This window comes from Delphinus delphis, chromosome 2, assembly GCF_949987515.2.
Source record: "Delphinus delphis chromosome 2, mDelDel1.2, whole genome shotgun sequence".
NCBI lineage: Eukaryota > Metazoa > Chordata > Mammalia > Artiodactyla > Delphinidae > Delphinus > Delphinus delphis.
Window position 1 is genome coordinate 171,479,340 of NC_082684.1, and position 18,265 is coordinate 171,497,604.

General features: G+C 45.3%; 1 protein-coding gene across 1 annotated transcript in view; it reads right to left on the reverse strand.

The window, feature by feature from the left end:
* Window positions 1-18,265, reverse strand: part of FAM171A1 (family with sequence similarity 171 member A1) — a 125,256-nt gene that overhangs the window by 3,356 nt on the left and 103,635 nt on the right. Inside the window, exons 6-7 of the mRNA XM_060006295.1 lie at window positions 3,358-3,474; window positions 160-274 (exon numbers count right to left, since the gene is read on the reverse strand). Of these exons, the coding sequence (XP_059862278.1) occupies window positions 160-274; window positions 3,358-3,474 (232 nt within the window). The remainder of the gene's footprint in view (window positions 1-159; window positions 275-3,357; window positions 3,475-18,265) is intronic.

Sequence of the window (18,265 nt, forward strand, 5' to 3'; positions counted from 1 at the left end):
GTGCCTCCCACTGTTTGCAACTTACGTGACAGATGTTCAGTTCTTAGGTACTTTTTCATGAGAAAAAAAGGACCTCGACTCAGAAAAGGACCTCGATATCAATGCTTGCGCAAGAAATTCCAAATTAAAAAAGACAGTGCCTCAATGGTAACACTTTACCTGCAATAATATAAAAGGAGACACAGCAAAACCAAAAGAATGAAAGCCATTCCTCCCAAGATGGCCAAAAGAAACACCGTGTGATACGTGGCGATGTCCTGTGTGACAACGGGACCTAAAAAGTCAGAAAAGGGCATTTGAGATTTGTGAAAACCTTTCAATAAAAAGAGGGGAGATGAACTGAGAGCGTGATGTTTTCCTTGCTCTTATTGGCTGGGGTGTGGAGCGGCAGGCGGATGCAGACACCCTTTAGATGGTGTGCCTGCAGCATCACCGTCACTTCCCTCAGTGAAAAGGGATTAACCCAAACCATCACTAGAGCACTCTGAGTACTCAAATTCTGTGTGCAGTGTCCAGGGTCCTTCCTTAGCATTGGGTACCATTTTCATCATTCTAAATATGTGATCTTTTAATAAAAGAAAACTAGATGCATGATCATATAATGAGGGGGACTCATCCATTCACAGACATGGCCTGAAGACCTGGGGATTTTATGATACTGCAGAAGAAAAAAAAAAAAAAGTCATGAAATTTGATTCTCACTTTCCCTGGGCAATGATTACTGTGTAATCATTGGCCTAAACCCTTGGCCTAAATGAATCAGTTGAAATGTATGAAATAAATTTCTATGACTTAAAAAAAATAATCCACAGCTTATTACAGGGGTATCAAGGGTTTCTAAAATGCCTCCTGTTTTTAAAAAATAACATCTTTCTCTCTAGTATCTGTTCAAAATGGCTAACCTGATGTGGCAACAGACCTTTCCAGAACTTACAGACAAGGTGATCAGAGGTAAACATATTTTCTTTTTAATCTACATTAAAATCCATTAGAATCCATTAAATTAAATCGGGATTTAATTTACATTAGAATCCCAAGAGGTAGTTTAACTTACTCCTTATGTTCAATAGTAGTAAGAATCTATCTTAATGTTGCTAACAATGGATTGACAGCAATAACGAAAACCTCCCCAAATTACAATATTGGGGCACCTATTGGTGTCCAGGTATCTTGGCAGTGCTCCAAAAGATGGGAAGGAAGGAATGTGGTTATATCGTACATTATATCAGAGGAGCACGGTTATGATGACTAAACACCATAAACACCCATTTTTTAATTGATTTTTTATATTCGAAGGGACAGATTTCTTCAAAAATCTCTTAAAAGCTAGATAAATCCAAGGAGACTTGTGGATTTTTGAAAATAGTGACATTACTTAAGTTCAAAAGATGACATCATTCTCTCCCAATTACAAATCATCTCAACGGGGTGAGGGTGAATATTTACAAAAGTTGGAAAAATTACTGACAACTATCTACCGCCTTAATTGTTCAGAGAAACTTTTTTTTTTTTTGGAAAAATTACTGACAACTACCTACCGCCTTAATTGTTCAGAGAAACTTTTTTTTTTTGGAAAAATTACTGACAACTACCTACCGCCTTAATTGTTCAGAGAAACTTTTTTTTTTCTTTTTTTTGACACAGAGACAACCCCACAGACATACGTAATGCCTTGGCAGGGGTCACCAAGAAATCTGGGGTACACATAAAAATCATTTCCAAATAACTGAAGCTTGGTCCTTTTAAGTACTTAAAATGCTATTATTTTAACTTCTGCCAGTGGAAATCTTGACAAACTTCACAGTCATACTTCATTTCCTTCTTAATGAAAGAGAAAACTCTATTTTCTTGTTGGTTTTGGGCTCATGAAAGCACAGCATCACTGTAATTTGTTTTAATATAAGTGACGGCTGTGTGGTTACCAATATACACATTCCTACGTTAAATGCCGTCAGGGCTGTACTATGTGTGCTTTTTATGGCTTTTTGTCTCTTCCTTCACTGCTCTCAGGAAGCTTGGGTCGACCTACATCTAGCAGTTCTTCCCCTCTTTACAAAAGTATCTACTAATCTGTCGCATGATAGGAACACCGATCGCCAGGGTTCTTTGAAATAGATCTAAAATAAAAGTTAACTTTAATGCATGGGCTTTGTGGTCTCTACTTTGGTACTTAAGGACTTTTTTTTCTTTCTTACCTTACTCATAATCATATTCTAGATATTTCAGATTTGGAGACTGAGGCATTCCTGTAGCTGGTTCATGCCTACGTGGCTACAAGAACCATACGGTAAAGGGAAACGCATAGTCTTATAACCCAGATGTGAAGTGTACATTTTCCCAGGATTGGACTATCAAGTAAATGTAACTGACTTTTCAACACCCATCTAGGGTTGGCCTCCATCAAATTAGTTACTTTGGGAGTCTAAGTGTTCATCCCAGGGATGATTCCATTGGTAAAGTATTTTGGACTCCCATTTTGAAACTGCCTTCATGGTTAATTGACGAGACAACTTTTAATCACAGCACATGTTGACCTAGCTCAATTACCGACTTTATTCACCAGCCTTGGAGGTGGGTGACTTTTAGATGTGTCTAAGAAAAATCAAAGGGACCCTCTGGGCAAAAAGATTGGCCACCTATGAAGAGTTTCTCTAATGATGACAGTCCAGGGGGAAAAGGTTCTAAAGGCATTTTGAGTACTGGAAGCCATCCACTGGAAAGACTTCTCCTAAGGTGACTATTTTGAAAAAAGCAATTCTAGAATACTCCTAGGGATAAATCAGCATGGTTCGGTTAAAAAAAACCCAAACTTTTAGTCAAAATATTTGTGAAATTAAACTTCAGTGAAAAACATGAGTTAATTCATGTATCCTAAGTGGAGATGAATATTCTTTTAGATATAAAACAGGCTTCCTTTGAAGCCTTTCAGAAATGCCCGATCAAGGGTTTTGCCCCAAGAAGCCTCCAATGGTGACTTTCTGCTGGTCCCTCTAGTGATTGCCTTATACTACGTGTTCTCTTGCACCAGGCCACAGCTGTTTCAGAAATTAGGGAGGAGGTCTGACCCGCCTCTGTGGGCTTTAGATTAAGAATTCCCTACGGCAGCTGTCTGAGCAAAACAGAGATTCGAGACAAGGCTATTTTCTATGCATGATTCTTATCCTGGATGGGAGAGTTCCAACCAGAACTCCCCCAACCCCCAGGAAACACCTTTGACTCCTCATTTGCTTTTTCACACTTTCAACCATATTTAAGGAAGATCTGATCTCCCTGCTGACATCGCTTTCAAAAGCACACTTAGCCTGAACCCTCAAAGGAATCGGTTCCCATCACTGCAGATTTCGGGGGTCCTGTTACCTGGGTTGGGAGGAGACATGGCTGCCACCCAGTACCCCAACTGAGGGGCGATGTATGTCCACGTCAGCTGGCTGCCTTCCTGGTGCACGAGGCCGAGACCACTCTTCAGCCACGTTCCTGTGGGAGGCAGAAAAAAACTTCAGCCACATGCACGCTAAACTCCTATTTAAGGCTTAAGCTCATTGTACAAGTCACCTTCGGTGTCGTGTTTAGAACCCATCAGAGAGCCAAAAGGGTCCACCTCTCACGGAGGGACTGCATTTCGCTTTCAGGAAAGAGTCGAACTTGTTTTTCTTCCTGATTAAATGACTTTCAGCCACTTTATCACACGTTCCTGCTTCCAAATGCAGATACTTTTAGCAGAAGCTTTTGGAGTTTACTCCTCCACCATCATGTCCCATCTCCTCCGGAAGCCTTAGGGGTTTAGAACCAGAATAAAGGTAGCATGAAAAGGGCTGGTGGGACGGGAACGAAGAGGGGAAACTCCAGCTCTGTTTATAGTCTTCATCCTCAAGCAAATAAACGGATTTCCTCTCTGGAATCGCAGACTGGTGACATCAGAGTTGCTTGGGGAAGTTTTTTTTTTTTTTTTTTAACATCTTTATTGGAGTATAATTGCTTTACAATCGTGTGTTAGTTTCTGCCTTATAACAAAGTGAATCAGCTGTACGTATACATATATCCCCATATCCCTCCCTCTTGCGTCTCCCTCCCACCCTCCTTATCCCACCCCTCTAGGTGGACACAAAGCACCGAGCTGATCTCCCTGTGCTATGCGGCTGCTTCCCACTACCTATTTTACGTTTGGTAGTGTATATATGTCCATGCCACTCTTTCACTTCGTCCCAGCTTCCCCTTCCCCTTCCCCATGGCCTCAAGTCCATTCTCTACATCTGCGTCTTTATTCCTGTCCTGCCCCTAGGTACTTCAGAACCTTTTCTTTTTTAGATTCCATATATGCTTCGGGAAGTTTAAAAAAAGTATATCGATTCCTTGGTCCTATCTTTGCAAATTCCAACCCATAAGACTGGCTTAGGCGAGTATTTTAAGAAGCTTCTAGTTGGTTCTGATGCTGGGAGACATGGAGTACGTCCAGGTCAGGGCTGTCTTCAGTCACTACTGTGGGATACTAGTTAGGGCCGTCTTCAGTCACTACTGTCACTAGTATCTCACAGTAGTGAGCACCTCTGTGTGCTGGCCCGTCGCAGCAATGTGCTTCCTATACAAGCTATCTACGGTTCTCACAGCGACCCTACAGAGGAGGACTTATTTTCCCCTTTTAGACACTGGGCACTGGTGAGACACGGAACTCTTCCGAGGCCTCCCAGGGGTAGAGGGCAGAGCAGGGGCAGACTAGGTCTCTCTGTGTGTCTGGCCTCAAGGCCGGTGCTATTTCTTCCACTCTGCCCTGCCGCATCTCCTACGAAAACTGCCAGCGTTTGAGAACTTTTTTACTTTGTAAGGTTTCCAGGAGCCGGTCGCCCAAGGCTGCCTGGCTGTCACCTGTCTCACCTGCAGAGAACCTTGCTTTGAGAGCCGGGGAGCAAGGGAGATTGCTGGCTAGGTCCCCACCAGCCCGGAGACACGGGTCTCTCACACGGGGTTCCTCCTATGATCACCCACCCCCTGAAATGGCTGCATGTGGAATCCTGTCCCCTCCGGGACTAAATGCGCCAGCTGTGCACCAAATATTCCACCTTCCAGTCTCCAAACCCCTGCCTTTCCTAGGTATACACATCACCGACGTGGCAAGAGCAGTTTTCTTTCCCTCCTGAGAAAAGAAGCAACACCTGGCAGACTTCCTAGGGCCTATCAGTTGCCATAGCAACATTCAGATGTAGGGGGTGGAAAGGTGCCCCAGCAACGCCTCCCGCAGCCCTCCTCCCCTCCCCCTCCATCTCCTCCCCCTCTTCCTCCTCCATCTCCTCCCCTCCCCCTCCTCCCCCTCCTCATCCTCGAAGACAGAAGGTGAACAAAGAAGGAAGATGGGAAGAGGCCAGGCGTCAGCGGGTGCCCTGCGTAGTCTGACTGCCCCCTGCAACAGGCTGAATCATGGCCCCAGAGGATTTCAAGTCAAGTGAGACGAGAATATACGCTGGAAGGTTTCCAAAGTGAGGATGAGGATGCTCACTTCAGATTCACGTGCTGAAGAGCATCAACCCAGAGGTGGTCCAGCCACTCCGAGCATCACTCACTCCACAGGGCTGCTGAGAACATGGAAACAGGGAGCATGTGACACAGGCGGCTAACGTGGTTCTGCGTCGGGTCAGAAAGCTCGCCTGAAGGCAGCGAACGGATGGTTTGCCACCACTTCCGGTTTTCCCCTCGGGGACCCCATGCTGTTTAGCTCATGACTTACACACCCGACCCCACTCCCACACGCGCTCCCACAGGAGTGGGCCTGCCAGGATCTCCTATCAGCCAGGAAGCCGCCTGCACTCTTTGGTTTGCAGTTTCCTTCTTGAGTCACTGCTCTTCAAGTGGAGTGGATTAGGTTAGGCTAAAGGCGACCAGAGGAAAACAGCTGGAAGCTCAGAGCCCTGAGCGCTCACTCAAGGGCGAGCCACCTACCTGGATGGCTAAGTCGCCTTGGCTTTCTACGACACAGCCAACTGGAAACGGGCTTTTTTTTTTTTTTTTTTAACCTGTACGCGGGCCTCTCACTGTTGTGGCCTCTCCCGTTGCGGAACACAGGCTCCGGACGCGCAGGCTCAGCGGCCATGGCTCACGGGCCCAGCCGCTCTGCGGCACGTGGGATCTTCCCGGACCGGGGCACGAACCCGGGTCCCCTGCATCGGCAGGCGGACTCTCAACCACTGCGCCACCAGGGAAGCCCTGGAAAGGGGCTTTTAAAACACCTCCCAGTTACACTGGGAACAAGCCTAAAGGGTGGACGGACACACACACCCCGCCCCCAGCTAACAGGCCCGCAAGTCCAGCCTGTGATGCTTGTGGGAGCCAAAAGAGCCAGGGAAAGGCGCAGTACAAGCTGCTTTGGGAGCTCAGTAAGAACGAGTGCCTCTTGCGGTGGGCAGAGAAGGCTGGGACGAGCTGGGCTCCGGTGAACAGGCAGGACTGTCACCGGGGTGGAGGGTGGCCAGGAGCAGAGAGAAAAAAGAGGGAATAGCATGCACAGAGGCATGGTAAGTTACTGGCCCGGGGAACGGGAGGGACAGAGACTGGGGACGGCTGGGCAGGGCTTCCGGCGCCATTAGCAATGGAAGGCCACCCGCCCCCACCCCCAGTTCTTCCCAGGTTGGGCCTCACAACACACACTTTTACCAGAGTCTGTGACTTTGCCCTCAACTGTTATTCCAACCTCACATGCTTTTCCTCTCTTCCAAAAATCTACCCACCCTTCAAGATTCAAGTCACATCCTGTGTCCATCCTGAGTCCCTCCTGCGCGCAGGGACCTTCCAGGTCTCGGCGACCCCAGGGCACGTGTCACTACATCACCCGTTTTCCAAAGCATACCTCGCCGAAGTTGCTAACCCTCATCCTATGTTCCCTTTGTCTTCTCAACACCCAGACACATCCGTGGCGTGGGAACGTGACAGTACTTGAGGGTGAAAGCCAGACGTGCAAACTCCCCATTTCCCCTCGAATAATATCAGATGACCTCCTGTGCAAAGGTGGGTGTGGCTGGCAGGAAATGCAGTTAAGCTTGGGATTCTACTCTTTCAGACCAGAGGGAACAAAGCCAGCTGGGAAAGAGGCATCTATTTCAGCCTAAGTTTTCTGTGAAACATACATGTGTACAATGAATAAAGGGCAGCGCTGTCTTGGGATTTGGCAATCACGTTGTTATTGGCAAAAGCCATTTCCAAGCTTTCTGTGTAGGAAATTAGCTACAGGGAACACAAGAATTAATGAATTGTGTACTAGAAACATATGCTTCTCATTACTGAAATCCTGATGCTGTGGTGTGAGGCTGTTTTCCCACCTGAGGAACCTCCGCACTCGTGAGAGATTCTTGTGCTCATGGCTGGAGAGCCAGCGCCCGGAATGGTCACTGGTGACCGGACAGCCGGACAAACAGACCTCTGGAGAGTCTCTTTTGTTGAGCAGGTTATATGACCGCCAGACCCGCGGACAGGGTACCAGGGGCGGGTCCCTTCCATCTCTGTGGGAAGACCCGGGTTGCTCCTGCTTAGAAAATTCCAAGTGCAAGGCCACTGGCTTGTTCCCCTCCCTCCCGGGTGGGGCCAGCCTCTGAACACCCCTTGGTCATCACAGCTGCTGGTAGGGCTGCCAGGGTCAATAAGCTTGTCTCCCCTGTGGTCCGGACATTAGGGCAGCTGCTGAGGTCATAACAGCATAACGGGGCTTCCTGCCGACTCCCCGGGGCTCTTCGCAAGCGGGCCGTCCAGGCAGGTCTCAAGGTGGGTCACCTGGTGAAGGTGTGCAGGTAGGAGGAGGGTGCCATGCTTCCTTGTGCTCCACAACACCAGCCCAGCCAGGCTGCCACCTTCATTAACGGCGGCCACTGCCCAGGGAGGGTGGCTGGCTGTAAAGCGGGTGTGCCAGGAGCAGGCGGGCTGGCGGCCGTGTGCGTCTCTGTGCTGATGGAGCCCCGTGCCGCGTCCATTACTGGGACTCTTATGTGTGTGAAGGTAGGAGAGCGATCTCTCTAGCATCACCGAGGGATGAATTCCGCAGTACTGAAATTTCTAGATCATCAGCTTTCAAAGCATTTGAACTCTTTCTCTTTAATGGAATCTTTATATTAAGAAATTAATATATAAAACAGATAAAAGACAAACTTCTCGGGACTTCCCTGGTGGTGCAGTGGTTGGGAATCCGCCTGCCAATGCAGGGGACAGGGGTTCGAGCCCTGGTCCAGGAAGATCCCACATGCTACGGAGCAACTAAGCCCGTGAGCCACAACTACTGAGCCTGCGCTCTAGAGCCCATGCTCCGCAACAAGAGAAGCCACCGCAATGAGAAGCCCGCGCACCGCAACGAGGAGTCCCCTGCTGGCTGCAACTAGAGAAAGCCCGCACGCAGCAATGAAGACCCAATACAGCCAAAAATAAACAAATAAATTTATTTTTTAAAAAATTAAAAAAAAAAAAGACAAGCTTCTCTGCAAACAAGTGACGAGAACCGCCCCCCCCCCCCCCCCCCGCGCGGCACAACCCCCAAGACATCTCCTGAACACGGTTTGGAAGCTATTCTTCTACAGAACTTGGGTCTTATTTGCCAAAGTTTGAAAAGGCAATTTTCTGTAATTCTAAAAAGTATCATTTACTCCTGCCTTATAAAGTTGAATATAATTTTGATGTTTTTCATGATAATACAGGGTCATGATTATGATCAACTGATGCTGGTCCTAAAATACTGATGTGCTTAGGTCCCTACTGAGGAACGAAGTTGTTTGCTCTTATGCTAAATACTCCCACCCACAAATGTGTTTTCCTCGCTCCTCCCCCCCCTCCCCTCCCCTCCCCCACCCTTCCTACACACTGTTATCAGCGGTTCTGTTATCAGCTCTGCTTCCTCACCACCAATGACCCCCAACTCCCCACCAGGGGCACCTACTACTGGGGACTAGATAACCCACCTGCAAAGACTGCATCTAGAATAAACTCCACAGGCAGCCACATGAGAGACAAATCCAGACGTGGAACAGAGATATGCTAAATCCAAGTTTCTTCAACACACATCCTCAGATAGGTTTTATTTTTTTCTTTTCTTTTTTTTTTTGCGGTACGCGGGCCTCTCTTGTGGCCTCTCCCGTTGCGGAGCACAGGCTCAGCGACCATGGCTCACGGGCCCAGCCGCTCCACGGCATGTGGGATCTTCCCGGACCAGGGCACGAACCTGTGTCCCCTGCATCGTCAGGCGGACTCTCAACCACTGCGCCACCAGGGAAGCCCTTAACTGGTTTTTGATACCCTCATTTTAATATTTCTCCAGGATTATTTGTTTTCTTATTCTTTTTGAGAAGTCCTCCTCAGATAGGTTTTTGTCTGAATTCTTATTCTCTAGAGTGAAACCCTGCACAATGGAAAGATTTTTCAAGGAGAAATACTTTGTTGAAAAACCGTCCTCATCTTTTTTTTTAATTATTTTTTTAAAGATTTGTTTATTACTCATTTATTTTATTTACTTTTGGCTGTCTTGGGTCTTAGTTGCAGCACGCGAGATCTTTGTTGAGGCATGCAGGATCTTTTGCTGCGGCGCAGGATTCTCTGTAGTTGTGGCGTACAGGTTTTCTCTTCTCTAGCTGTGGTGCGCAGGCTCCAAGGCGCGTGGGCTCTGTAGTTTGCGGCACGTAGGCTCTCTAGTTGAGGCTCTCGAGCTTAGTAGTTGTGGCACGTGGGCTTAGTTGCCGCACGGCATGTGGGATCTTAGTTCCCTAACCAGGGATTGAACCCGCGTCCCCTGCATTGTAAGGCGGATTCTCTACCACTGGACCACCAGGGAAGCCCCTGCCCTCATCTTTTGAAAGCGTGTTAGTTATGTATTCTGCTGGCAAGGTTCGTTGTGTTATAAAGCACCACAAGATTTTAACTTGGAAGCTACATTTAACTGCAATGAGTATTACACACAATAATTGACAGGCTGGAAAAGACACGCCTTATGCTCGTCTGTAAGATCTGATGGAGTCTCTTAGCGATCACCAAGGGTGCCGTTTTCTTGCTTGGTTACCAAGCAGGAATGAAAGCAGCTTTTATTTGCAAAATATAAAGAACACTGAGTTCAAAATTTAAACAAATGTCTATTGAAAGGGAAAAGAACTCTAAAATATGAAAAAGGGCCAAAAGTATAATGTCTAATTAGAATACAACTGATACGGATCAGATTTGCCTTGCTTTTTCTGCCTGGCTCACTTATTCTGCCCAGAAGCCCCTATTTTATCAGCTCCACGAGCTCATCTCAGCATTTGGTAACAAGCAGAAAAACCCTGTTAGGATGAGCACTACTGATTTTGAAAAGGCAACTATATGTGAAAACCTGCCCTTTTACACATTGAAGCTGGCATCTTGCACCTTTGCCAATATACAGAGAAAGAAGTCATTGCTCTTATACCGGGACTTGTGACCATGCCACACCTCAGGACACCGGGCAGATAAAAGTCCAGTATGATCAAGGGCCGAATGAGTGCATAGACGACTTGCCTGGCCTAAGATAACCCCGCATGTGAATCCCAGCTTTGCCACTTTCCAGCTGTGTGACCCAAGGACACGCAGAGGATGGCCCAGCTGGGGGATGGCTGCTTCACACTTCCTTTGTTACATAAATAAATGGTCTCATCATTTAAGCACTTGTAGTTGGGGATTCTGCTACCCTGTGCAGCTAACATATCCTAACTGATGTATTTTTCCTGAAAGAGGCTGCAGTGAGTTCTACTAGGCCTGTACGCTGGGACATGAAGAAATGCCACAGCCACGCAGAAAACCCATCTCAAAAAAGTTCTATCAATTAAAAGGTGAATATTCACTCTGTGAAATAGAGCCATGTCTCTTCCTACGACTTAATGGTTCACTGTGAACTACTTGGGAACGTTCATGGCGAGAGGTGAGACATATATGCATGACACACGCGTGAATTTGGACAGTAGGAACCTCTGCTGTCCTGCCCTTCAGCTGTTGGTTTTGGCCAATGACTGTCTCCTCGCTTGGGCTGTGGTGACTCTTGCTGAATGATCAGGATGGCGGGGGCATTAGTTCATTTGAGGGCAGTCCTCTTAAGGGGTATGTACCGCTCAGATCCACAGCGAACAGTTATTACTATTATTGCTACTTATAATCATAGGGGTTCCCCAGCTTCCGGAATATGCTGGATTTCTCTAGAAACCAGCACAGACTTATTTCCCAGGATTACCATCTGCATTATCTTAAGCTATAACCTCTACTATATTTTTCTACCAGATGTACGATTAGCAGTGTCAAGGTCTGAGCCTCTTTTATCACATGCTTTAACAAAACTTTAGTGGGACGAGATCACCCAGAAAAGTCCATCCGCCCTTAAGTCACATTAATCAGTAGAGCAGAAACAGCGACAGTGTCAGTTTTTATGACATTGTGGAGTAGCCTTCTTTTTTTCCCAAATTAAAGTCTATGCCTTTGAATAGTTATGTTCCCTTTTTTGGAATTATTTTTTCATGAAGTCTGTGAGGAGGATACATTCCTTGTTAATTACACTGCAAAGTGTTTACCTGGTGGTCAATTACCTAACCATGCTTGTTAAAAGCAATGGAACTGAAGAGTGAAAGTCCTGTACAGATGGTTGCATTCCTGTAGCTTCCGGCAAGTACATTTCAGGACCCGTTTAAACAAGAATAAAATTAAGGGCAACACACTACAACCAATGACCTTCTGTTCAAAGCATAAAATCACAGATATAATCAATTATTAGAAATTAAAACAAGAAATGCATCTGTATTCAGCTACAACATGTTCCCTGGGTATTTTTAGGGTAAATTTTGAGGAATGGATTCTTAAAAATAAATTTAATCTAAGTGACTGATTTTTTTTTTTTCCCTTTCAGCTTTAGCTGAGCGATCACAAGACTTACTGAAACAAATTTTAGGAGAGAGCAGTAATGGGAAACCATAACGCTTCTGGCAGAGCTAGAGAAAGCGTATGCCTTAAATAGGTGGCCAAAAGTATCAGCATGCATAATAGCATTAATAAAATTTAATGAGAGAATTTTGAATTTACGATAGGTATGTATAAATTTCCAGAAAGCAGCATCGGAGGACTGGCTAATTAAGCCCATATGGAGAGAAATTTTGTTCATTACCCACTAAATCCAACATCCATCCTGCAATTACATGTCAGATGGGACTGGGTGGGGGACCCAGACCAGGACTCTGGGAGGCACAGCCACAAACCCCCAGCATTTAGAAAACCTGCTCAAAACGAAGGGTGGTGGAACAGAGAAGGCGACAAACATCTGGACAGATGCGGTCAGATGCTCTCAACCAGTGCTTGTTCAAGAGCTTGTGGCAGTGGAGATCTTGTTAAAATGCACATTCTGATCCAGTGGGTCTGGAGCAAAGCATGAGATCCTGCAGTTGGAACAATCTCCCCGTCCACAGACCACTCTTTGAGTAGCAAAGCTCTAGATGGTTTGCACTTTTGTGGCGTGTGGCGACCCTTTCAGAAAACCCTAAGACCATTTCCCACAATGTTTCCGGGGTACACCAACTGGGTGGCCAGTACTTGAAGCAACTTCAGAAATATTTCTAATATATTCCAGAAATAATCTAGTCACTTGTCAGATTACCGACGGGGAGCTGACAAACACTTACTTATCTGAGTTTGTTCCAGATGCTTGAAGGGGCAGTGCCTCTCAGTGAACTGGCTGCTGTGGTTGTGGACAAATTGGTTCCAATCTTAAGACCTTTGCGTTGACCATTTTTTTTCTGCCCAGAACGTGCTGCCCCCCAAGACATTCCCATGTTAGACTCAGAGGTATCTCTGGGATCTCAGCTCAAGTATCACTCCTCCATAGGCTCTGACCAGCCAACCATTCTCCCCGACATCACCCTGCTTACCTGTCTTATAGCACTCATGCCAATGAAGTAATAAACTGGTGCATTGTCTGTCTCCTCCATTTGGAACAAAGACTTCATAATTACAGGGACCTTCCCTGGCTTGTTTTGTAATTGCTTTATCCCAAGAGCCTAGGACAGAGTAGAATCTGGCACAAAGAAGATGTTTACTATCTATCTGCTGTAATGAACGAATTGTTCAACTTTTAAAAAGAGAAGCCAATCCCTGGTGGCGCAGTGGTTGAGAGTCCGCCTGCCGATGCAGGGGACACGGGTTCGTGCCCCGGTCCGGGAAGATCCCACATGCCGCGGAGCGGCTGGGCCCGTGAGCCATGGCCGCTGAGCCTGTGCGTCCGGAGCCTGTGCTCCGCAACGGGAGAGGCCACAGCAGTGAGAGGCCCACGTACCGCAAAAAAAAAAAAGAAAAAAAAAAGAGAAGCCAAGAACAGAATTCCTCAGGAAATCTTTCAATATTTAAATGTTGACAGTAAATGAAAACACAACAAACAAATAAATGCCCCTAAATCGACTGTATGGGCCAAACAAAACATCTGGGGATGGACTGTTGTTTTGTAAACCCAGATCCAGTCCATCATTCTATTGAGCCACATTAAGTCTTGGCACAGAAGCAGGAATGCACCAAAATCGGAGATTCTAGAACAGGAAGAAGATTTGAAGTCTGAAGGAAACCATGTTTTGTGTCTCCCCTTCTCCCTTCCCAGCATACTGTACATGTGCGCCAGGTACTTCCCTGTGCTGAATTTCGGCTTCTTTCTGATTAAGAAAGAATGTAGTCCCCCAACCTCTAGGGCTGCTTTGAGCACAGTGATGAAAAATGTTGGTTTATGGTCACACCTGTTTTGCTAATGAATAAGCTCAGCTGAGAATGGGTAGACAAAAAAAGGCTTTCCCCAAACGCTCCTATTTTTCTTCCCCTTCAATATAGGCGTATTTCAAACTGCCCACCGTGTGAAATGGCGGGGCTGCCATGTACAACTCCACTGCGGGTCCTAATGAGAGCCAGCAAGCACGCTTCTGCAGAAACCTCTAACGCAGCACATTCTCCGTGGGCTGGGTTGGTTCGATGTGTGTGTTCTGTGGATGCATGTGCATGTGTGTTTATGCAAATAATTTTAAAGGGGTGATTCAAGAGAAGGGGTAAAAAGAACCACGATATTAAGAACTTAATACGTGCCTGGCAACGCGCTAGGTGCTTTATGTACATTATCTCAAGTCAAATTAAAAGGCAACACCTATTCTGAACTTTGAGTCATTTAGAAACAGGGAGACAGCAATGACATTCAAAATATGGGACAACTAGTAGAACAAGAGTACCAACCAATTAGACTGGATGTCCAGGCATACCAGCTACAAAGCAGCCTTCGCTGAGACTGGAAATTCCATTTAAAGACACTAAGACTTCACTGTACTTGTCTGTCTTGCTTATAACACGCTTTACCCAAAATGCACAAACTACATATGGGCTGTAGAAGGGCAGTGATGATTATAATAAGGGCTAACATTTAGAGAGCACTTTCCCCAGTGCCAGGCACCACTGTAAGGGCTCTCCAGTCTCGACAGTTCTATGAGATGGGGATGATAGCTATTATTATGCCCATTTTATAGATGAGAAAACTGAGGCCCTGAGAGGCTAAAGGGCTTGCTCAAGATCCAGAGGAGCCATTGTTCATGTCCAAGCTGTCTCAATTGCTGGGCTACAGGCTACCTGTGTTCTATACACTCCTGCCAAATGCTGTACAACCAGTGCAATATTCAAATCAAAGATAATTTTACCTTTTAATTACCCATGCCAGTGGAGATCACTGAAAACAGGAGACATTTATAAAATATTTGGTTTTAAAATAAATGATGTGGCAGCTTTGCCTTCCTAGTTATTTTTCACCCAGGCTGATCTTAGAACGAGCATGTTAGATGCAGTGCTTAAAATCCAGGCCACGTGGTAGCAAAGCAAGGCAGCTCTGAGGCTTCCAGGTGGTGGGCAAGTCACTGGAGGATACACACTTGCCACAGATAATCCACAAAGTGAATATTCCGTAAGTGGTAATTAAGGGCTGACTATAACATGAGACATTTTCTTTTAGGAGGAACATGGATCTATACACTCTAAGGCCGCAAAGCGGGCGACCATCATTTGTTACGCTTTCCAAAAACTGTTTCTGTGCAACTCAAGCATGGGAAGTTCTCATTCTATATAAAAGGATCCTTTAGAAAAATTAAGTCTCTAAGAATAGGTTTCAAAACAAAAGCGGCCCTGAACCATGGCCACAATATACCTAATGCGATGGTGTTGTTTTCTAAAAATTCTCTTTTTTGTTGCTGTTGGGGCGTATGGCTACAAACACAAAAGGCTTAACAATTTTTAGGAATGGACTGGTGTTAGACAGTGTTTTTCGAGTTGCTAGGCAACATCAGAAAACAAATGTCCATGTTCTGAGATCATTCTGCACTCGGTCTCCCCACGGACAGCCCACATGTTCCGTGGCCGGACTCCGTTCCACTTGGTCAGCAGGGGTGGAATATCCCAACTGTGATGCTGATGGTCCGGAGTGGTCAAAAGACACCAATCTGTGTCTGAAAAACAGATCACAGTTTGCTGGCCACCTGGCAGTCAAGATCTGTGGCCAAAGTTTTCGCCGGACCGGTATCGTTTATCCAAATGAAGTCCTACACCTTCAGGGTTCTTTTTGATGTGTTACATCACTTCAGTCAGCTTTCTTTGCAGGTACATTATCTTTTTCTCCCCTCCTATATCTAAAGGAAGCCCAATTCACTTTTATGGGCAATTTTAACATCTGGGAACATAGAGGCTCTTCCTGAGAATTCTTTCTTTGTTTCTAACAAATCACCTTCATCCTCAGAAGACCCATTTCAGATCATCTTTCTCAAGGATATACTGACATTGTACTTTGACAGGTAAGTCTGCTTCCTTCTTTGTTTGATTCCATTAACTATTGAGTCCGTTCTTTTTGAAAAAAAAATTATAAAGATGATACACATGGGTCTACAATTAACATCACACATGTAAATACATACTGAACCGTTAGAAACATGAACTCCCTTCTTTTGTTCTAACTTTTGCCCACGCGATGCACTACAGTTCATTCTTGTAATTCAATCACTACACCTCTGCATGACAATACGTCACCTCCTATGTAAGACGCATGGCTCATGAGAGGGAAAAAGACACACCAGTAATACTATTTTCATTTTCTTAAAGTGACAAACAGAATTTAGTGCTTTAAGAACTCCCATCCCTTTCTCCCCCCGAAAAACAATGAAATGGAACAAAATCTTAGATCTGTATTTTAAATCAAGCTCCACCTTCAAGGGCAGGCTGGCCATGACTTACCTAAAAGGACTAGTTCAGTGAGCACAGCATCAGCAGTAATGCTCATCACCTACGCAGAGATGAATCCACTACAGGCCAATTATGAGCGGGTATTGCTGAGGGCCCGATACGTGTGCACCATATGTGATAAGAAGCTGGTTCAGTAACCACCATTTCTATAGCAACGCACACCACTCTGCAGGCTGCATTCTGGGAAGGCAGTTAAAACTGGATCCTGCAATGTAGCTTCACTTGGAATCTGCTTTTATTTCTGTCACCTCATTAGAATGAGAGTCTTCAAGCCACATAACTTATTGTGAAACAGCAGAAACTTATTGCATAGAGGATCTTAAATCGTGATTTCTCTGCCACTCAAGGTCAGTCAGTCACTTTCAATTCAAACCACTGACCTGGTTTGCTTATTCATAAGTGACCATTCCCCAGGGCACCACCCAGGACATGGACAGCCATCTGTTGTCCCAGTTACAGGCTGAAGAGAGTAAATGCCTGTGAAGCTGAGCTGACATGCCATCTCGTACTGTCCAGAAAGCCTCAGCTAAGGTGCATTCACCATGACCCACAAAACTGCACCTGCCAGACTCGGGGAGGAGAGCTGCTTCTTTCAAAGGTCAAACTGGCCCCTGAACGTGACCGATAAGGTCACTTTATCCCACCCCCTCAGACACGCCTGGACACCCAGGCCCCAGGCACTGGCACTGTACAACTTTTCAAAAGAGACAGCGCCTTTAGAAGATCTAGGTGAAAAAATCTGGTAATTCCTCAAAGGAAAAGACTTACACTCACTAAACAGAGGCCTCCCTCGCACCATAAACCCAGTGGCATTTTAACACGGTAGCTTCAGCAAAATCAGCATTGCCCATAAATGTGGCAAAAGTTTCGATTCTAATATGTGCAAGTCAGGCTTCTTAAAAAAATCATTTTTCTGAGAGTGCATACGATAATCAGCCAATTCATACTGCTGTAACACACGAAACAAAATCCAACTTTACTTACGTTCTAGGAGACTGTTAATCTGTTAGGTCACCCTCGGATGAACACGTGAGTTAAAATATAGAGATGCTGATTATTATAATGGGAAATTCTTTGCCTGTTCCCCCCACCCCCCCAAAAAAAAGACAACTGTGGCCGTTAAAAAAAAAAAGAAAAAGAAAACTGTGATAAATGATAGCACCAAATACTGATCCTCTCTAATGGTGCTGGAGAGGGTGTGGAGAAAAGGGAACCCTCCTGCACTGCTGGTGGGAATATAAATTGATACAGCCACTATGGAGAACAGTATGGAGGGTCCTCAAAAAACTAAATATAGATAGAGTTGCCATATGACCCAGCAATCCCACTCCTGGGCATATATCCTGAGAAAACTGTAATTCAGAAAGATACATGCACCCTATGTTCACTGCAGCACTATTCACAATAGCCAAGACATGGAAACAACCTAAATGTCCATCAACAGAGGGATGGATAAAGAAGATGTAGTGTGTGTGTATTTTTATATATATATATATATATATATACACACATATATGCGCGTGTGTATATATATACATACATACATATATACACACATACATACATATATACACACACACAATGGACTATTACTCAGCCATAAAAAAGGAATGAAATAACGCCATTTGCGGCAACATGGATGGACCCAGAGATTATCATACTAAGTGAAGAAAGCCAAACAGAGAAAGACAAATACCATATCATATCACAGATATGTGAAATCTAAAAAGAAAAAAGAAAAGAAGTACCTCTACATTTCTCTCATGAGTAAACTTTCAGTTATCCAGCAGTCAGGAATGAAAGTATTTGAGTTAGCATTAAAATGTGGATTTATTTTTCAAATAGAAGTCCCATGGAACTTAAAAAGAATTTCATTTTTCTTTAAGAGTTTGAAATCGTGCCCTATAACCAAGGTGTTATCACCGAGCATCAGCTGTCCCTCGGGGCCAAATGCTGGAAGGCTGCCTGGATAACAGTACAGAGAGACTGTGACTGAATCAGGCACGCTGTTCGGCCCTGCAGA